At 45.3% G+C, this 22,325-nt stretch overlaps 1 protein-coding gene and 1 pseudogene across 5 annotated transcripts in view; one reads left to right on the forward strand and one right to left on the reverse strand.

Moving 5' to 3' along the window:
* Window positions 1–22,325, forward strand: part of Ttc7b (tetratricopeptide repeat domain 7B) — a 267,710-nt gene that overhangs the window by 17,041 nt on the left and 228,344 nt on the right. For all 5 annotated transcript variants that reach the window (XM_029557984.1, XM_008821742.1, XM_008821743.1 and 2 more), the window contains exons 2-3: window positions 10,180–10,334; window positions 15,472–15,640. In XM_029557984.1, coding sequence (XP_029413844.1) covers window positions 10,180–10,334; window positions 15,472–15,640 — 324 coding nt within the window. The remainder of the gene's footprint in view (window positions 1–10,179; window positions 10,335–15,471; window positions 15,641–22,325) is intronic.
* Window positions 19,127–19,444, reverse strand: LOC103724613 (annotated as a pseudogene).

Here is a 22,325-nt window from a genome sequence, read left to right on the forward strand (position 1 = left end):
CACATTTTAAAATTAAATTAATTAATTAATTATTGTTTGTGGGCATGTATGTGCCACAGTGTGCATTTGGAGGTCAGAGGACAACTTTGTGGAGTTGGTTTTTGTCTTCCATCTTAACATGGGTTCTTGGGATTGAACTCAGAACATCAGGCTTGCATGGCAAATGCTATTTGCCTGTGGAGCAAACTCATCAGGCCCCATATGTGCGTTATATAAAAGTATTCATTTTTTTATACATAGTAAAAATATACAGGATGCTACATATCCTCTTTTGTATCTTGCTTTTTTTACCTTCTGTCTTTGAGATTATTGGCTATTGCCAGGTAACAAACCAGCTCAAATATAATACCTTATATGAACCGCCTTTGATCATTTATCAGGATTCTGGGCTCACCAGGACTTAGGCTCTGTGGTCTGCTGGGCTCAGCCTAGTGTCTGCTGCTCTTGGCTGGGCTCTTGTGGGGTCCTGGCTGAGACACTTTCACTGTGTTTCATGTGACCTTAATCCTCCTGTGGCTTGGTCCCCTGGGCCAGGTTCACACAGGCTGAAGCAAGTCTCCTCATAGTAGCCACAGAGAACAGGAAGGAAGAGGAAGTGAGGCAGCTCTTCTCTAGGCTTCTGTGTATATCACAGTTTACACTATACCCCCATTGATCAGAGTAGCCAACCCAGGGTCAGAATTTGAGACCTCAAGGCATGTGGACCATGAATCAGGAAGACAGGCCATTTATATATTCAGGCTACCACATAGCTGTGCTTAAATTGTTCCATTTGTTTACTGGATGATTTGTGTCCATTGCATGGGATACACCGTAATTCAGTAAATAGGTCCCCCAACAAAAACCCTATAGATTGTTACCTGTCCTTTACCATTTCCCATAGGGCTGTGTCTCTTTCCTATGAATTTGTGCTCAGACGTGCAAAGATCTATGCCATAAGCTCCTAGAGCTGGAATTCCTGGGTCAGATGGCAGAGGTACATGAACTGTTGCTAACTTGCCCCTGAGATATTCATGCCGATCTATACGCCTGTCAACACGACATGATTGTGTCCTATCAGTACTCTTGGGGGTCAGGAGGATCACAGGTACTGAAGATGCTGAGTTACATATTACTGACAAGATTAAGTGGGGGTGGAAATCTGCGTGACACTTGAGAAAGGAGAACCCAACTCTCTTTGCTGGGGGACAGAGGGGACATCCAAGAACTAGCTCTGCTTGAATAGGGATTTGTTCTTTTTCCTGTTGGACAGCAGCCACACCAGGAGTGACTTGAATAGAGCTAAATCACATATGAACTGAGTGGTTAAGATTTTTGTGTTGTCGTCAAGGACTCCTAGGAACAGAGAAGAAACTTGAGGTTTTCTTTCCATATCTGGTCAGATGTCTGCATGTCAGCTGCTTATGCAGCAAGGGAGGAAGGCAGTCACTTCAGGAGTCAAAGGCTACAATCCTACCTTCCCTGGGGGACCAGGAGCCAGGTGCCCTGGGCCCTGAACTGTGACAGCCACAGGGCTTATGGGTTGTCTGTTAAGAGTTGAACCAAGGCCCTGGGGCCTCTGGGACCAGTGCCCACCCTATCTTCTGCCAGGTTCCTTGCTAGTGCTCTCTCTTCACCTCAGGCTTTAGCTCTTTGTGAGTTACTGGGATCCTCTTTCAAACCAGCCAGCTCTGGGCACCTCACAGTCCTTCCTCACTCTGGTGTCTGCAGAGTCCTAGCAGGTGGAGCAGGAAGGGGACTCCAAAACCTCCTGCAGTAAGGCAGGAGGGAAGGAAGGCACCCCAAGCTAACAGGAGAGAATGGACAGCTGGGCATGGTAGCGCACACCTTTAATCCCAGCACTTGGGAGGCAGAGGCAGACGGATCATTTTGAGTCCCCATAGCAGAGGGCTGAGTGGTTTGGGAGGGAAGCTACACTTCTAGATGCTGAGGTCCAAGTGGTTTGTGCCTGGTATTTTGGAGCTATGGTGTCAGGAGCTGCCCAGGTTCAGATGTGAAATGACTGGGGCTGCTGCTTCCCCTCTGGGGTCTGGTTCACAGAGATATTCTTGACAGCTTAGTGTGGTTTAAGGAATTAGCACTTGGCCTTGTGCTTATTAAGAGTTTGGTAAGGCTGGGTTAGTCAGTGGTGCCCAGTATTTCCCTCCTTTTATAATGCTGTTGACCCCTCGACACGGGGTATGTCTCACAGAACTTTCTATCCCTATAGCACCCAATGTAATTATTTTGGGGAAACAGTAGGTCCTACATGAAAGAAAATGCCAGTGATAGTAGCGGGTGATACTTAGCACCTGTTTCATAATGTATGATTGCATGTCTTATATAATCCTTATAGTTGCCAGATGAGGAAACTAAGGTTCAGAGAGGTTAAGTGGCTTGTCAGTGCCACACAGCTAGTAAGCCTGGATTCAGGTCTCTGGCTGCCTAAGGCTGAGGCCCTTTACTTGGTACTGCTCCACCCTGGAAACCACGGGTCCATTTTGTAGGATGACTGTTCCCTGTGCATCTACAAGACACCACCTGTGCTCTCTGCACCTGATGAGTAGGTACAGGTGAGTGGAAGATGCTCGGATGGAAAGATTTTGTGGGCAGAATTCTAAGGACAGGTCCCAGTTCCTGAGTCACAAGTGAAGTGGAGGGCTCTTGTCTGTCAGCTGGCTCTCAGGGTCTGTGCTGTGTCACCTGTTTTTCCCTATCTTCTGTGTTGTTTTTGTGGCGAATTCAAAGGGGAGGGCAAGTTCTGTCACCATTTACTTGGAGTGAAAGCTGTTCTCGTACTTCCATCCTCTCTCTCTCTCTCTCTCTCTCTCTCTCTCTTTTTTGTCTTTTTGAGACAGGGTCTCCCTGTAGCCCCAGCTGTCCTGGAATTCACTATGTAGACCAGGCTGGCCTCGAACTCAAAATGATCCGTCTGCCTCCCAAGTGCTGGGATTAAAGGTGTGCGCTACCATGCCCAGCTGTCCATTCTCTCTTTTCTACTTAATTCTTTAATCCATCTGGAATTAATATTCCTGTTACCTTGGGGTGCCTTCCTTCCCTCCTGCCTTACTGCTCCAGTGAGCAGCCAGATGCGTTATCAAGCAACAAGAGCTGGTTTAAGTGAGGTCTGTCTCCTCTTGTTGGTGGATTGTGAACTGGCCACCCACTAGATCCTAACAAGTGCAGGCAGAGTCCATGAAGTGTGGGTCTGGCTACCTAGGACCCCTCCATCATTAGGACTGGGTCTTGTAGTCCCTGAATGGTATTTTGACAAGAGATCTTGATGTGACTAATTCTCTGCCCTTCTGATTGGGAGAATGACAAGAAATTCACCTTTTTTTGGTAAGAGGACAGAGAAAATGTATTTTGCCTGGAAGACTAAATTGGAGCATAGATTTTCAGAAACAATTCTGTAATTATTTTTCAGCTAGCATGCCAAACTTAAAGTTAGATGTGAACTCTGTGCCCAGAGTGTGCTCCTTCTGGAATGGAGGAGCTAATCTTTTCCCGCCTAACCAGAAACTTCCAGCTATCCCGTTTTTCTCCCCTAGTACTCCAAGCTTTGGCAGTCACAAATTACTTGGAGTTCCCTAAGCAATGACTAAGTTCTATTATGTCTATGCATTTCCTGTCTCTTCTGCATGTAATGCCTTTCCTCACAGTTGTCTCCTTGCAAATATGTTCATCACGTTTCTGGTGAGAGCTTTGTCTCCACTTACCCAGGACCATACACATCTTCCTTACAGCCCACACTGTGGATGATCCTAAGAAGCCACACCTCCATGAAGAATGGGGCATCTCCCAATTCTAAGACAAACTCCTTTGCGTTTTCCTTACTCAAGTGTTCCTGTGGAGCTGGGCTTCCTTGTGTTTTAGCTGTGTGGACTCTGGGAAGAGTTTTGCTCTAGCTATCAGACCTTTCATCTAAACAACTGTTTGTTATGTAAACATGGTGAACAAGGACAACTGAAGGGTCTCAGTTGGGTTCTGCAAGATGATGTTTGGAAGCCAGCGAATTCAGGCTAGAGGGATAGTGTTGGTTGGGTGTTTCTTTGGCAGATCTGGTTAGGACAAGGTAACAGAGGTCAGAAGAGCAGTGACTTCAGCTGGAACCAGAGGTGGTGTTAGTGCTTCCTGCGTGTAGCATCTGATCACTAGTACCCAGGGCTTGCTGGCAGCTCAGGATAAAGTTATGTAGTGTTGCTCTGCTTTTCTCAGTCGCATCCATCTGGTAGTCTAAGACGATTGTGTCATTGTCCCTCAGCAAAGTCTCATTCCAACACGGGGGGCAGGGTACAATGAAGAGAACTGGTTGGTGGTCATGCTGTTGTCACCTGGAGCACCTGCCACCAGGGAACCTGGGAGGGGTGGCCTTTAGCTGAGCAGCCATGTAGGAATTGTAATACTAGAGGAACTAGGATTGGGGGCTGGGGACTGCCTCACGCAGCACAGTTAGGTTAAGCCCAGAGGATATGATCCAGAGCCTCCACAGTCCTGGGTTCGTTCATTCACCCATTGTACGCTGGGCATAGACTCCACACTGGACAATGCTCAGCTTGAGATTCAGAAAGAACTAACAAGCACTTGCTTCAGACCTTCACAGTCTAGAAGGGTAGACAGGCAAACCAACCCCCAGGTCAGGGTGCTGTGGTTCCTGGGGCAGCTGGGGAGGATTGACATGGGCCTGAGGTGGGAGAAGTTTGCAGTGCCTTGGTAAGTTTTTACTGAATTCTTTTAAGGAAGAGTTACAAGTTTCTGGAGTAATGGTGGCTGGCATCTTCAGGATACCTATGCATGCCCAAGGCTGGGGGCCAAGAGCCTGCTACACATGCGGGGAGACCTGGCTTTCTGCTCTGTGGGCTCTGACTGTCTTGTTTGTCTCTCATTCAGATCCTAGCTTGATGCTCCATTCTTGTTGTGAGCTTAGCTAACTGCTCTCTATTCTCTAGACATTTTTTTTCCCCTGTCTTTTCTGGTCCTTGGCTATATTGCAGAGGTGCCATTCTTCAGTCTGGTGCCCTTTCTGCCAGTCTAGCTTTGTTCTCTCCCAATGCTCAGTCGAGGTGTGCTCACGTGGGTGGCATTTTTCTCTGGGAACTCATTGGTGTGGATAGTGATGTGGCTCCTATTTTATAAATGGGGGATAGACGCTGTCAGAATGTTAGCGGTGTGCCTCTGATCCCATGGTGAGAATAGGTGACTGTGCCTGCCTCTGCTGTCTTTTCTTTTCCAGGTCTGAGGAGTCTGCCCCAAGCAGCTTATGTTTTCAGATATGGGGTCCAGGGGTCCTGCAGCAAATGGGTGGGGTCCCAGGAAGCACTGAGAGAAACCCTCAGCTCACGTGGACAGAATTGCTGTCTCTATCTGGCCCCCTAAAATGTGGAGGCTAAGTCATAGTGACAATCTGAGATCAAGTCTATGACTCAGAATGTTCTGTTCTACTTTATCAATTTTTTTCTAAGTTTTAAATTATACAGGGGCTAGGATATAACTAAACAGTAGAATACTTGCCTAGCATATGTAAGGCCCAGGGTTCAATCCCAAGTATTATAAAACAAACAGAAAAAAGTTTGATGTACATTGATAATTGATAATCTTATCACTTACCATTACCATGATTAATAAATATCCTGACATGGAAATTTTCATCTTTTAAGGGAAAGTGACAATATTTTTTTCTTGGAAATAATATAAGAAAGGGGCTGGAGAGATGGCTCAGCGGTTAAGAGCACTGACTGCTCTTGTAAAGGACCTGGTTTTGATTCAAAGCACCCATGTGGTAGCTAACAACCATCTGTAACTCCAGTTCCAGGGGATCTGATACCCTCTTCTGACCTCTGTGGGCATTGCATGACATGAATGCAATGCAGGCAAAGCACTCATACACATATAATAAAAATAATAAATAAGCCAGGGGTGGTGACACATGCCTTTAATCCCAGCACTTGGGAGGCAGAGGCGGGTAGATCTCTGTGAGTTCAAGGCCAGTCTGGTCTACATAGTGAGTTCCAGGCCAGCTGGGGCTACAAGGAGACAGTTTTTTGTTTGTTTTTTTTTGTCTCAAAAACCACCCAAAATTAATTAAGATTAATTAATTAAGATTTTTTAAAAAGAAGTAATGTAAAATGATTCTGCTCAGCCTGGGCTAGTGATACATACCTGCAGTCCCAGCATTTGAAAAGCTGAGTCAGAAGTCTACACAAGGAGATTTTGTTTAAAAACAAGCAAACAGGGGCTGGAGATGAGTCGGTGGTTAAGAACACTTGCTGTTCTTCCAGAGGACTCAGGCTTGATTCCCAGCACCCACATGGTGGCTAAAAACTGCCTGTAACTCCAGTTCCAGGGACTCTGTCACCCTCTTCTGGCCTCTGTTGACATTACATGCACATGGTGCACTTATATACATGCAAGCAAAACACTCATACACGTAAAATAAAAATAATAGGGGCTGCAGAGATGGCTCAGTGGTTAAGAACACTGGTTGTTCTTGTAGAAGACTTGGGTTTGAATCCCAGCATCCACATGGCAGCTAACAACTATCTGTAATTCCAGTTCTAGGGGATCTGATGGCCTCTTCTGTCTTCGTGGGCATTGCATGACACGGTTGCACTTTACCTATATGCAGGCGTAACACTCGTACATATAAAATTAAAAAAAATAACTAAAATATTAAAGTAAACAAGCAAAAGATTCTGCTTAATGTAAGTAATTCAAGCTACAAAGATTAAAAAAAATTAGGGACTGGAGAGATGGCTCTGTGGTTAAGAACACTGACTACTCTTGCAAAGGACCTGGGTTTGATTCCCAGTACCCACATGGTGACTAACAACTGTCTAATAACTCCAGTTCCAGGGGATCTGATACCCACTGCCGACCTCTGCACAACACAGATGCACTTAAATGTATTCAGGCAATACATTAATACATATAAAATAAAAATTATATTTTTTAAAAGATAAAAAATTAAATATATCCAAAATTCTATTATTCAGATGTTCCTGTTGTTGAGTATTATTAAGTATCTTTATAAGGTCATTAGGTCATAGGCATATACAGAGATGGATATTTTATTTATTATTTTTAATTTTTAACATTTATGTGTATGTATGTATGTACACCTGAGTCTATGTGTGCATTGCATGCTTTCAAGTGCTGGTGGAAGCCAGAAGAAGGTATCCAGTTCCCTGGAGCTTGAGTACCAGATGGTTGTGAGCTGCAGTGTGAGTGTTGGAAACTAACTAAACCTGGGTTGTCCACAAGAGCGTCAAGTGTTCTTAACTACTGAGCCATCTTTCCAGCACCTATTTTTAATTTTTTTTTTTGTCTTTTCAAGACAGGGTCTCCCTGTAGCCCCAGCTGGCCTGGAACTCACAGAGATCCGCCAGCCTCTGTCTCCCAAGTGCTGAGACTAGGCATGCGTCACCACACCTGGCTTTATTTTTAATTTTTAATGATGTGCGTGGGGGGTGGTGGTGTGTGCAGCTACCCACAGAGACCAGAAAAGGATGTTGAACTCCATGGAGCTGGAATTTCAGGTGGTTGTGAGCCACCTGATGTGGGTTCTGGGACCCAAACCCAGGTCCTCTGTAAGAGCAGTCTGCACTCTTGAGCCATCTCTCCAGCTCTGAGATTAATATTTAGACATGCTTCTATAGAATGGTCACACTCTTGTGCAGTGTGGCAGCCACTAGCCATGGTAGCTACTGACCACTTGGAATGTGGCAGACTTGAGTTGGGATATGCTGTCCATGTGAAGTGCACACTGGCATTAGGAAACTGTGAAAACAGATTTTCCCAAGAAGGGCCTTATTTCTGGGGTGCTGCTTTTTGCTTCCCTGCACGCCCGGTTTTTGGCTGCTTACATTTGCGTGGACTCCCCTGTGTTCCTGGGCCTCTGTAGACATCCCTTCTTTCTCCTGTCATGGACCACCCAATTTTCTCTCTGTCTTAGAAGGAATTTGCTTTTCTTTTCAAATATCTAAGGAATTCTTATGCTCATGAACCCAGAACAGCACTGTTCTGGTGTGGGATGGCTCCTCCCTGAACTCTACACTCATCCCTAAGGAATTATCGTAGTGTCCCAGGACACAGACACTGGTGTAAAGATAGGAGAACACTTGGCCTCTGGTGGGCTGACCACCCAGATCTCAATGGTCTCCTGTGGTTACTGTTTTGAGTTAATTGTAAATTGTATGTGTTATAGGCCAAGCTATTCTCCATTCAATGATCAGAATATTGAGTAAAAATAAAGCGGCCCAAGTTGAGGTGTCCTATACCCCCCCAGTAACTGGGACCCTTTTAAACCTTTAAAAACTGATTTTTCAGGCCTGGCGTGGTGGCATAGGCTTTTAATCCCAGCATTTGGGAGCAGAGACAGAGACAGGCAGATCTCCGAGTTCAAGGCCAGCCTGGTCTACATAGTGAGTTCTAGGTCAGCTAGGGCTACAGGGAGACCATATCTCAAAAAGACAAAAAAAAAAAAAGAAGAAAAAAGAAAGAAAAGACAAGCAAAAAGAAAAACACCACTGATTTTTCTGGGCATGGTGGCACACTTGGGAGACAGAGGCAGGTGGATCTCTGTGAGATCGGGGCCAGCCTGGTCTACATAATGAATTCCAGGTCAGCTGGGACTACAGGAAGACCTGTCTCAAAAAACAAGCAGATTTTTATATTTGTATTATGCCTGTGTCTGACCATCATAGAGAAATGTACCCCAGTCAGGTGCTGTATGAGTTGTTTTGGGTTCACTCAGAACAGGCTGGATGTGTGGGCTCTGAAGAGCTGCACCTGGCCCCATCTTTTTATGCAAATTAACCATCAGTGTAGACATCAACAAGATTATGACTACTTGACATAATTATGTCTGTACTTTTTAAAAAATTATTTTTATTTTATGTGTATGAATGTTATGCTTGCATGTATGTAAGTATACCCAGAGGTCCGAAGAGGGTGTCAGATCCCCTGGAACTGGAGTTATGGACAGTTGTTAGCCTCCATGTGGGTGCTGGGATTTGAACCCAGGTCTTCTGCAAGAACAGCTAGTGCTCTTAACCTCTGAGCCATCTCTCCAGCCCTCATAATGTATGTACTCTTAGGAGCAAAACCTCCCCACAAATATTCGTCAAAGTCAGGATTGCATAATTTTGACTTTTTTTTTGTCTTTTTGAAGCAGGGTCTCCCTGTAGCCCTAGCTGTCCTGGAACTCACTATGTAGACCAGGCTGGCCTTGAACTCAAAGAGATCCACCTGCCTCTGCCTCCTGAGTGCTGGGATTAAAGGCGTGTGCCACCACACCCGGCAATTTTGACTGTTTAAAAAAAATTTTTATTTATTTTTATTTTATGTGTATGCGTGTATTGCCTGCATGTGGGTAAGTGTACCTGTGTTGTGCAGTGTCCATGGAGGACAGAAGAGACTGTTGGATCCCCTGGAACTGGAGTTAAAGACAGTTGTTAGCTGCCATGTGGGTGCTGGGATTCAAGCCCAGGTCTTCTGCAAGAACAGTCAGTGTTCTTAACTGCTGAGCCATCTCTCCAGCCCAGTTTGGACTTTTAAAAACATTTTATATATTTTTATTTTATGTGTATGAGTATATTGCCTGTATGTATGTGTACCTGTGTCATGCAGTGTCTGTGGAGGTCAGAAGAGAGTGTCAAATCTCCTAGAACTGAAGCTATGGATGGTTGTTACCCACTGTGTGGGTCCTGGGAACCAAACCTAGCTCCTCTGCAAGAGCAGTCAGTGCTGTTAACCTGCCAAGCCATCTCTCTAGCTACTAACTTTGACTTTTAGAGATTCAGATTCAGGTCATCTTGATACAAACTGCTCTCTGAATTTGACCATGAACATGTTCCACAGGCTCATGACCAAGGCCATACACCATGGAAGAACAAGGAATCTCACATCGGAAACGTGTCATTCTGAATTTTTCCCTACTGAATTTAAATCACATGTTAATATCTAGCCATCTTTCTGGAATCAGTAAATATATGGCAAAGAAATGACTAAGTTCTTTAGCCAGCACTACTGGGACCTTCCTTGCTAACAAGCAGACACTCACACAGCCCCAATCTTAGGTTACAAGGTTCCTGAAGAGCCTTGCTAGGAGTGAGGCACCTTGGGGGTCCTGAATCCTTGGGACTTTCCAGCCCACAGTCCACTTCTTGCTCCCCCTTATCATCATCACATTTTGTTTTGCAGATGACATGGCTGAACTTCTCCTTGGGGAGTCGAAGCTGGAGCAGCACTTGAAGGAGAAGCCCCTGCGGCAGGGAGCCAGTCCCCGGGGCCCTAGGCCCCAGCTGACCGAAGTGCGCAAACATCTGACTGCTGCTCTGGACCGAGGGAATCTCAAGGTATGGTGGGCCTCTGAGACCAAGAGGGGATGTTAGGAGATACTGGCATCATCTCCCGGGGATAGTATGTGGTTGGGAAAGATGCCTGCTGAGCTGGGCTGTATTTGGAGCATATGGGTACAGCGCTGGGGTTGCCTTCTTCAGCAGGCCCACTCCTTGCATGACCAATGCATCCACACTAGCCTGGTTGACCACCCATGGGGCTTCAAGCTCAATAGGGATCTCTGATGAAAGTCTGTAATGTCACATCCTTCTGTACATTCTCATTCATTCTCTCGAGGTACTTGAAATAAAGTGTAGTTTATGGCCCAGAGCTCAACACTAAGGCATAGCTTCCTGTCTAAAGTATGTAATTATGAATGTTATAGGCCCCTGTGGCCCAGACCTGGTGTCAACAGGCCTGGCGTTGCCTCAGTGTGGGAGGGAAGCAGGAGCCTCCCTCAGCCTGGGCAACCCTTTCCTTACCTACTGGCCCATCTCAGACACTACCACTCTATCCACTCTGCTTTTTGGCTTCCATTCCTGCTCAGTTCCATTCTCATGTGCTTCCCCTTACATGCTTCTTGTGAGCCCTGGTTATTCCCTTTGCAATTACAAGGGCTGGTTCTGTTTGTTCACCCTGCCCCTCCTCTCCATCCCATCAGCTCTTACTTCCTGCTTCAGACACTTGCCATCCCTGAAGTCCACCCCCTGCTGCTTTCTGAAGTCACTCTCAGTATTAGTTTCTTTTTCTGTTGGTATGATATGACAAAACAGCTCAAGGGAGAAAGGGCTCAGTCCATCAAGTGGAGAAGCCAAGGCTACAGGAGCTCAAAGCAGCTGGTCATGTTCACCGTCAGGAAGCTGACAGCAGTGAATGCCAGCACTCAGCCAGCTTTCTCCTTTTTATACAGAGCAGGACCCAGGTCCAGGGAATGGTGCTGCCTACTTTTAGGTGTGGGCTTTCCCACCTCAATTCAGTTAATCCCTCACAGCCATGCCCAGAGGCTAGCTAATCCCTCACAGGTGCTCCTGAAGGCTTGTCTCCTAGATAATGTCAAGTAGATAACACTAATCATCACATTCTCTGAGGTAGCTGATAGCACCTCAGCCCATACCTGCTCATCTTCAGGCCCTGTCTTCCCAGGATGCTTTTTCCGCTGATGACAACAGTTTTGAGGGAACTTTGGAAGCTCTGATTTCTTTTATCTGATGAACTGCCCTCATCTCTCTTCCTGTCTCAGAGTCCTTCTGGGCTGCTTCTCAGTCTCAACTCTTGTCTGTTGCACAAGCTCCTACCCCCAGCCCAAATGAAACCATATTTTCTTGGCTTTATCTTTTGCATCTGTACTGCAAACTTGTGCCTCTTATCGACTTGCTGCGTGACCTTGGGAGGTTCCTTCTTTTTCACCTCAGTTTCTATAGGTTTAGGGTGGGCTGCTTGAGATGGTCTCCTTGAACCCTTCTAGCTTTTGCATGCTCTAAGCAGAGAGCCTGCTTTCTGAGCTGTTCTTCCTCTTTGTCCTCTTTGTCATCTAGACACCTCCTCAGCTCTTTTGCAGTCAAGGTCTTGGGTAATGCTGGCACAAGTAGCTTCTATACCAGTAGTCAGCAGCAGGCTTTTAGAGGCCTCTCGGAATGAACAATCTCTGTATGTCTGCTGCATGGACATAACTGTAGAGGCTGGCTTGTGGGCTTCACTGTCACATAGGAAGCTCAGGTGATCCAGGACTGGCTGCTGCATTGGAGCCATAAAAGCTGGTCTTTACTCACCATCCTATGGGCCAGGCTGTGCCTCAGCTCAGTTAGAATACAGTTGTCTACATGTTATCTTTTCTTAATCAAGGGACTGCTTGCAATACTGGTGGGGTCAGCAGGAGCAGGTGGAGAACAATGGACCCCGAGGGCCGTAGCTCATGATGACAGCTAGTCAGACCCAGTGTCTCCCTGGAGGTATGAAGCTATCACTGTGTTAAGGAGAGACATCTAGCTATTTTTCCTAACTGCTGACCTTGCAAAATTAGCCACTTGTCTTACCAGTCACTGCTCTCCATCCTCTACAACCTTAGGTGGGGAGAAGAACGCTGAATTTAATGTTAAAATCGTAGAGTTTGAGCCTCAGTTGTGAGTTTATAAGCTCTGTGGTCTTGGGAAGTTACTTTCTGAACTTCATATTTCTCAGCTGTGGGCCTCCCATCTCAGGATTGCTCTGTGGCTTAATTGTGGAAGTTCTTTAAAACTGTACCTTACTAAAGCTGGGTGTGGTGGCACACCCCTTTGATCCCAGCACTCAGGAGGCAGAGCTAGGCAGATCTCTGGGAGTTCAAGGTCAGCCTGTTTTTCATAGTGGGTTCCAGGCCAGCTGAGGCTACAGGAAGACCCTGTCTCAAGAAAACCAAAACAACAACAAAAAATGTACCGCCACTTGGGATGTGGGTATATAGATGAATAAGATTGTTTGGGATGTTCTGTATGAAATACACACACACACACACACACACACATACACACACACACACACAAATCAATCAATAAAAATATGAGTTATGTTTGAGGAAGAAGCATAAAAATTTGCTTCATGTTAATTAGTAGAGGTGAAACACATTACCACTGAAATCTACCTGATGATTTTAGATCCATGCTCATGTGCCAAGGATCTCAGAAAGTAACCGACTGCGAATAGTAACAATCAGATACACTGAGATTAGAGGTGCATGTACAAACATCTAAATATTAGTAGCATTAAAAATGAATTTTTCTGTATGAAACAGTATACTTTAAAAAGAAATGGAGATCTTTTTTAAAGGTTCAAACCTCATTCAATTTTTTGTCTTATAGAGTTTTTTAATTTTATGTGTTATAGGGTTTGTACTGAATACAATATTGTATAACTATTAATTCAACTGTAAACCTAAAAATTTACAGCCAGTTTTGAAAGAGATGCATCTTACTTCTGGAAATTGTTATTGAATATGTCAATGCTATTGTAATGAAATGCTCCTTCTAAGTATGTGGTTATTAAATAAATAATTTTAAAAAACTGTATCATACTGGACATACGTCATTTACTGATATTTTATATTTTCTTTCTTTTACCTAATGCTTTTCTCCAGTTGCTGTTTTTTAACTTCGTCTACCTTACAGAGAATGTTTCAGAGTTGCACAGAATTTGCTTGAATGTGTTGTCTGTTCATACTGGCTAAATTGAAACTTCTTGACATTTAAGCCCAGCATGTTTCCAGTGACTCAAGGCTGGAAAGATTAGAGTCAGCAACCAGTTTAGCTGAGGAAAGATCTAGGACCAGAAGTTAGAAGACCTGACCTTTGACTGAAGACAAGAAATGTGTGCTTATGATGAACCAGGCAGGCCTGGCTCTGTGCTGGGCTCTTCTCCCTCCAGCAGGGAAACTGAGTGGCCTTGGCTGTTTCTCTGAGATATTTTCTTGCTGTACAATGTGATACCATGGATGGGCTTAGCAGCACGGTCCTCCCAGGCTGTCCATCCTGTATCTCTGGGCTTACCATTTCCTCTAAGTTGATTCAGCTGGCCCTCCAATTTCCTCTTTTTAAACTTTTTTTTTTGTGGTAAATACATGTAGCATAAAATTATTTCCCATCTAACAATTTGTAGGTCTATAGCTCAGTGGCAGTAAGTGGTGCAGCCATCTTCTCCATCCATCTCCAGAACCCTTTCATCTTCCCAAACTAAACCTGCATCCCTATTAAACACAAGACCCAGAGGTTTGGGAGAAGAGGCACAGTATTGTAGAATCCTCTAGAAAACCTTTCTAAATGCCCATACCACCTGCCTTATGATGGGGCTTTCTTCATGGCCTTTTCTCCCTTTTCAAGTCTGCTTTAGTCTCCATCTTCAAATGTAGTTCTGAATTCTCACATAGGTGCCTTTCCCTTGGGCTACTTTGAAACCCCTTTGCTGCTTTTGGCCCAGGACTGTCTGGGGTCTCTGCTCCCTTCCAAGAAATACCTGGATGCTAACCACCCTGACTGGCATAGCTCCTCCGCTCTGCTCCATGTGATCACCAGTGCCTTGTCATTAGTCCATGGAAACTACAGGTTATGTATGTTTATGTATGGACAGAAATTTAACCTTGGATGTGGGACTCATGGACAAGGCCTGGGACAAGATAATAGATCCCTTAGATATCTAGATAAGTTACTTTATCTAAGTAGCTGGTACTTCCTGCTCCCCAGCTGATAGGACGTCAGGAAGGCTGGCAGAGGATGAGGCTGGTAGATGGATGGGAAGATAGGAGGAATCTGGTCTCTCAGAGAGCTGTCACAGCCGTCAGCCTTAAGAAGGGGACTCTGGTCAGTAACCTCAGCTTCCTAATCATGAGTGGCTCCAGGGAAAGGTCTTCCCTGCCTTGCACCCTCTGGAAAGCCTGACCTTATGTTGTTTGGATTCTCGTCTTGTGTGTAGCTCCAGTTAGGCAGGATCCACCTGGATGTTGTGCTGCTCTCTCTTTTGAGACAGTGCTCACACTCTCCTGTATTACTGTGGAAGCATTCCTTCCCTCCTTGGTCCAGCCCAGTCCAGCTCAGGGCCTGAGGGGAGCTGCAGGTATTTTATTTTGTTTTGCTTTTTCATAATAGCTTTATTGAGGCATAATTCACATATTGCATCATACACCTCTTTTAAAGTGTACAGTTGAGTGACTTGGTAATATTTGTGAAGTTATGCAACCATCACCATGGTCAGTTCTCAGTTGTTTATTTCCTCAAAAAGAAAGCCCATAATCATGAGCAGTTGCTTCTACCCTCCAGCCCAGCCTCAGGCACATTCCAGTAATTAGATTCTATAGATTTTACCCTCTGGACATTTCTTATCAATGGGATTATGTCATGTAGCCTTTTGTGACTGCCTGTTCATGTTCTGGGGGGTTGTCCATGTTGTCGCATGGATCCCAAATTCATTTTTTATTGTGACAGTAGTATTCCTCTGTATGACTAGGCCATCTTTAATGGACATTTGGGTTACTTGCACTTCAGGGCTATTGTGAATAGTACTGCTATGAACATTGGTATACAAGTTTTCATGTGGGGAACTATGGGGTTTTCCTGAAGCAGATGACTGGGCCCCCAGGGAGCATTACATATAACATTGTAGGAAATTTTTTTCTTCTTCTTTTCCTTCTAGTCAGAATTCCTACAAGAATCCAATCTGATCATGGCCAAGTTGAATTATGTGGAAGGAGATTATAAGGAAGCGCTGAACATTTATGCCCGGGTGGGCCTTGATGACTTACCACTGACAGCCGTCCCTCCCTATAGGCTGCGGATGATTGCAGAAGCCTATGCTACCAAAGGTGAGGCCTTTGTGCTTTTCCCTCGGCCCCCTGTTTGACCCCTGTGCACTTGGCTGATGATTAACTTGGCCATTCCTAACAAGGCCCCCAGGTCCGGCCCACCACACATTCCGAGTCATGTTAAGCCCAACAGCACATTGTTTGCTCCATCAGTTCTCATTGAAAGGAATGGAGGGAAGGTGTTTGGGTGAAGTTTCTTGAAAATCATTGTGCAATCTCCCCAGCGATTTTTCTTGGTAGTTAAATTACTGCACAGCAAAAGCAGCAAGTCACTTCATATGGTCATTTGGCCACATGACCAACCATGTTTCTAGTCATTGGTGCCACCTCTGGACTAATTAAGGCCAGTTGATTAATCCATAGTTGTCCCTGTAACAATTTTCTCAAGGGTCCTCATTCTAGTGATGAAGAAAATGTAGCTATCTCTCTACTGTGAAGGAGCTTACAATGTAGTGAGAGGATGCAGTCCTGTGGGGAGGAAAGGATGGGAAGACAGCATGCTTACAATTTGACCCATGTTATCACCAAGCTGCCAGTCCCTCCTCTGTCATATCCATGCCAAACAGTTAATGAGGAGGGAGCCTCATAATGTATGGAAAGCACTTAATATGGTACCTGGTACTGACCCAGTGCTCAGTAAATGATGTTTTAAAATGGCATGCCAGACAAACAGCAAATGGGAAAAGTTAAGGACAGCTGCACCTTTCAGAGGCTGGATAAGCTTATATGGGCTAGCAGGTCCAGGTAGGCTCTCAGAAGGAGGGACTCTTGGAACTAGACCTCCCAAGGCCATGGCATTCAGAAGTGGGCAGTGTAAAGCAACTCCTTTGCTTTGTGTTGCCTGCCACCCCAGGCACATTGTTACTGACTATGGCTAGCACAGGGACAGTAAGCTGGCCACCTGCATCCTGTTGAGGTGTACGACTGCACATGGTCCAGCCTGGCTGACTCAGTGGTCCTAAGAAACACTGAACAAAGCCTTGGTCTAAGGCTTACTTCCTGAGCTTGTGACAAGCTTGATGTACCCATCTAGCTCCTTGGGGAGCTTCCAGTACTTCAGGGTTCATCTAGTTATTCAAACGTCCCTGTGGACTGGGAAAAGATGCCATTGCTCTTGACAGGGGCAGTTTAATGGACATAGCCCTTTGATGCTGTCCCCAGGGTCCTGAGAGCATCTGTCTTTGTGTGAATCTATCTAAGATGTGAGGAGCCCTAGGTGCTGAGCCACAGCTGCCTTCTCTAGTGCTCTCAGCCTTCCCGTGGACCATAGCCTGCTGGAGCTAACTGTGTATGCATGCATGCATGTACATGCATGAAGTATTCCTTCAGGCCAGGAACAGTACTATGGAATGAGAGCAAAACTTCATCTGGCAATTTCCAGTCATCTGGTCAATCTGGGGCCTGGTGGGCTGTAGCCAGGAATTGGTTTGTTGGTTTGTTGGTTGGGGATAGGAGGTCACTCAGGGCCTCCTTAGCACAAGAGCTCAGGTCTCAAGATGGAAAAGTAGGGGCTGGCATCTTCAGCTGGTGCTGCTAGCTCAACCTTTTGGTCCCCAAGTCTGGCCCTGAGTAATAAATAATAATGGTTAGTAGTGGGCCCTGAGCTACAAGTTTGACACTTTGTTTTCATTCTAATTCATTAAGTGGTTTACTAGGAATGTGACTCTACTTTCTGATTTTGGTGGGCATGCGCAGACTCACATGCACAGAGTGAATGGCAAAGTGCCTAGAGGAGGTGGTACCAGCCTTCAAGGACCTAGGCCCGGAGTGCCTAGTGGGCTGGTTGAGGCCATGTAGTGGTGGGTATAAGTACCAACTCAGAGCCATTTGCCTGGGTGTGCTGCTTGGTGCCACATGCTGCCTGTGTCTGTATGCAAGTTTAAAAAAAATTTTTTTATGTGTATGAGTGTTATTCCTGCATGTGTGTAACTGCACTTATGTCATGCAGTGCCTGTGGAAGACAGAAGGGGGCATTGGATCCCCTGGAACTAGAGTTATGGATGGTTGTTAGCCATCATGTGGGTGCTGGGATTCAAACCCGGGTCTTCTGCAAGAGCAGCCAGCACTCTTAACCACTGAACCATCTCTCCAGCCCCCTATATGCAAGTTTTATACCTCTTGTACATCAGTGTCCCCATTTGTCAAGGTCTTTGGAATATAAGGATTACATTATATATAAAAGGGCTGTCTGACATACAATGTTATATAAGCAGTCTCTTAAAAACATTGGTGGTTAAGCCTGGTGGTGCATACCTTTAATCCAAGCATTCTGGAGGCAAAAGTAGGTGGATTTCTGTGTGATAGAGGCCAACCTAAACTTGGTGAGTTCCAGGCCAGTTGGGTCCACAGGGAGACCCTGTCTCAAAAAACAAAGTCTTGATGGAGAGTCAGAGTCAGGAGGGGGACTGGAGATGACAAGGTAACAGTCACAGAGAACTTTCTATCCTAATTCATGAAGATGCCCGAAGTCAAATCAGTTCCCTAGGGAGATTGAGAGGCTTGATCCTAGCTCTTTTTCTTCACCAAGATCCTAGAGATTTTTCAAGAGATGTACTGCTGGGCAGTCATGGATTCAGTGTACAAAGTACCCTCAAATCAGAAATGCCTTGCTGGCCTTTGTCCAGTTTATTTTGTTGGCTTTAGAGATAATTACTACTATCTCAAAATCAGAACCACTTAAATATTCACTGACTCCTTTGGAAAGAAAAGAACTGTCCATTCATCCCCCAGGGCAAGACCGGGCTGTAGTTAAGTGACAGGTGCCCCTTGGGTAGGCATAACTCCAATTTTTGCTCTTCCCCTGTGCTACCTGCACACTGCTGTAGGCAGTAGAATTCATCTGCATACTTTCTAGAGTCACTCAAGCATTCCCGTGTTGACATGAGGGCTGACCTGATTAGGGTTTTCCAGAGACTAGAAATACCAATGGGGGAAGCGCTCCAGGGAATGTTAGCCTTTGCTCATTGAGAATCAGAAGCCAGGGTCAGTTCCCAAGAACTTTCTATGGACTATAAACTCCAAATTTAGAGACAAGAGGAGATTGGGTGAGACTTCTAGGACTGGTATCTGTGGCCAAGGAATACTGAGATTCTTCTGTGCCCTTTATTTGGGCATCTCATCCTACCTTCATGATACCCTATGAGACAGAGCATTGTTCTTTCCATTTTATAGAAGAAGAACTTCCCTGGGTACAGGGAAGTTGGATAACTTGTCCAGGGTTCAGAGAAGAGGTTGAACCAAGACCTGACCTCAGAGATGAGTTCCTCTGAGAGATAAGGAGAATTCAAGCTGATCAGTGTTGAGCTGCAGAGCTGTGCTCTTTCTCTTTCTTTCTTTCTTTCTTTCTTTCTTTCTTTCTTTCTTTCTTTCTTTCTTTCAGACATTTATTTAAAGTAAGATATCTGCAGAGCAAGTAATTTGATTCATCCTGAATCAAAATTACACAAAAATACTGAGAACAGGTACAACCAGAGGTCAACTACATGGTTACTTCTTTGCCCATTCTTCTCTCTCTTTTCTTTCCTGAATAACCTCTTTCAGATATGGTTCAAGGTAGAATTTATCCTCATATCTTGTCCACTGTTCCTTGGGCAAAATCTGATGCCTCATGGTCAGGTCCAGAGCTCACTTAATGTGAAACATTGTCATAAAGGTTCTCCTTACAGCTTCTTTCACCTCTTCATCCTCGTTTAGTGTATCATCTCCCATTAACCCCAGTTTGTTGAATCCTACAGCATTGTAATACCATTTTTGAATACCATTCAGCCAGCAGCTTGACACTGTAACAGCAGGCCTGCCCGCCATATTGACCCGAGGGACACATTTTCCCCAACAAATGTTCCATCTTTTACCTATTTGCATTTTCACCTAGTGATTAATGATGTTAAGCACATTTTCATATACATGTTTGCAATTTTTATTTTTATTTTTTATATATTTTATTCATTATTTTATTTTATGTGTATAAGTGTATAGCCTGCATGTATGTAAGTGCACCCATGTCGTGCAGTGCCCACAGATGTCAGAAAGAGGACGTTGGATTCCGTGGAACTGGAGTTATAGATGGCCATCAGTTACCATATGGGTGCTAGGATCTCAACCTAGGTCCTCTGCAAAAGCAGTCAGTGCTCTTAACCACTGAGCCATCTCACCAGCCCCCAGAGCTTTGGTCTTAATTGCTCTGGCATGTGGACTGAATCTCACTTGGCTAGGCGGTTTTCCTCAGGAAGAAGCACCCTAGGTTTCTGGAAGATAACTTGGTTTTGTGCTTGCCTGCCTTCTCAGCCCCATCTCCCAGGTCCTCTGCTTTAACTCCTTACCCTTGCTTAGGATATTTTCTCTCTCTCTCTCTCATCTCTGATTATGTATATACAATGTATGTAAATATGTAAATACATATTAGATGTCTTCCTCAATTACACTCTACTTTAGTTTTTGAGACAGGATCTCTCCATGAACCTAGAACTCACCGATTTGACTGTACTGGCTGGTCTGCAACCCTCCTGAATCCTGTCTTCAGCTCCCAGTGCTGGAATTACAGGCACATACCTAGGATGGGAATGAAAGAAGTAGAGAGACTCTTTAGCTTCTGGAATATTGGGTTAATCAAGTGAGTGGACGATTTGGCTGTAGGATAGAGACTGAGGGAATCACCAGTATAGTGAGTAGCCATAGGTGCCTCCTCAGGGTGGCAAATGACTACTGTGTACTGGTACATCTGCTGGACACAGGGTAACTTTCTGTAGCTCGAATGCTGGGAGCTGGACATGGTATGACTTCCTAGAGATGGGCTTTCTTAATAGCCACAGTGAACCGTGCCATGATGAAAGGACTAAATACCCATCAGCTTCAGTGAGCCAGCCACCTGGTCAAAGCTAGTGGGACAGCTCTGCTCCCTAAGTCACTGTACCTGTACTGCCCCTAAGGGTGCAGCCCTTATCTGCCTGATTGAAGTTGGGTTGTGCAGAGCTTTGTCTAACCTAAATGAAACTGTTAGTGGGCTCCAGGAGAGAGGTAGACTGCACTCATGAAAGGGCCATGCAGAGGGCTACGATGTTGAAGACCGGCGAATTGTGCACCAGAAACTGGGTGCGACTAAACTTCATGCTTGAGTTTCCTGGCACCAAAGCAAAGAAGGGCTGGACATACGTTGTCTCCACAAGCATCTGTCTTCAGTTTTATTTTCCAGACGGGGATTGTTTCATGGAGGGGAGGGATTTGCCCCATGTCACACAACAAACTTGGGCCAAGGCCAGGGTCAGATACAGACAAGTGGTATTTCTTGATAAGAAACTTTTCTGCCAAGCTGAGACCTCTGTGCTAAGTAGAGAAGACACACCATGGTAGGTAGCTTCACAGAGCCCTTTACCTGATCTGTCTCTCCCCTCTTTCTGGCTTTGACATCTATGCTCTGTTTCAATGGGGCCTTGGAGTCCAACTGCTCAGGTTTGATCTCTGGCTTTGTTACTTATTAAAGATTATAGGCCAAGTATCATCTCACTGGCTCTCAGTTTTCTGATCTATAAAGTGGGGATAATAATAATAGTAGTGAGTTATGGGAATGAGTAAGTGTGCATAAAGCATTTAGCACAGTATCCAGAGGAGCAGCAAATGTTGCTTGTTTCTGTTCTGAGGTGTCCCTTGGGTTTGACCCCAAGTGAATGTACCTCTTCCAGTGACCCTTTAAGGCATCTCTAGTTATGGGGCAAGAGAGAGGATGGCTTTATCACATGAACACACGGGTGCCCCAGTGGACCTCTTTTCCAGATGTGGGACCTGGTATGAGTGTGTTGGAGTGAAACTTCTAGGAACAGCTGTCTGTGAGACCCAAAGGGCTGCTTAGAAGAGGGCATATTGTTCTGATATTGGAGGATAGGGAATGCCTAGTGCAGAAGTGTTCTTCCAAGACACAAAAGCCAACACCCACAACTGTCTTCCTCAGAAATGGATGAAAGCCCTGGCCAGTTAGGAGGGCTCTCACAGGAGAAGAAACATCCTTAGTCTGGGCTCCAGGGAGGAGGGTCATTTCCTCTGCTCTGGCTTTTCCTGCAACTGGGAATCACTTTCTTGTTAGAGAAGCTCACAGATGTCTCTGCTTCTCTGATGCGTGAGGTGCAGGAAAAGTAACTAATTATGTACTGGCTTCCTTTGGAGAATATCACAACCCTTTTTACCTGCCTCATTGCATAGAACTGGCCCAAGTCCCTCCCCAACCCTGGACTGCCTTGTGTGTGTTAGGAGTAGGTCTATGAGGTGGAGTGTCACAGGGGGATCTGAGACATCTGCTTTCCACAGTGGACTACATGGAGGCCAAAGGGGCTGTTGGGCCAGGCCTTTCACAAATATGCTTGTTCTCTCAAAGCTTGGGAGCTGTGGTCTTTACACAGAAATCCTGTATCCAAATAGGGTTTTTGTATTAACCAGTTGGGTTTCTGTCAGTCTTCACACACCCACTCACCTCAGCTCAGCAGGATCAGCCTTCAGGCCAGACAAACTGAAGCATCTGCTGACAGGGCATTAAGGAAAGAGCTCCTGGGAATTGCTGTCTGCCTTTGATGGGGCTCTTACCAGGACAAAACATGGCTAAATCTGTACCAGGGAGATGATCCACAGATGACTGGCATTTTCAGCCACTACTCATTTCCCACCATGCTTTGCTCAGTTCTGGGTGTATGGGTGCTCTTAA

The sequence above is a fragment of the Nannospalax galili genome, unplaced genomic scaffold (assembly GCF_000622305.1).
Source record: "Nannospalax galili isolate Female #2095 unplaced genomic scaffold, S.galili_v1.0 scaffold107, whole genome shotgun sequence".
Lineage (NCBI taxonomy): Eukaryota > Metazoa > Chordata > Mammalia > Rodentia > Spalacidae > Nannospalax > Nannospalax galili.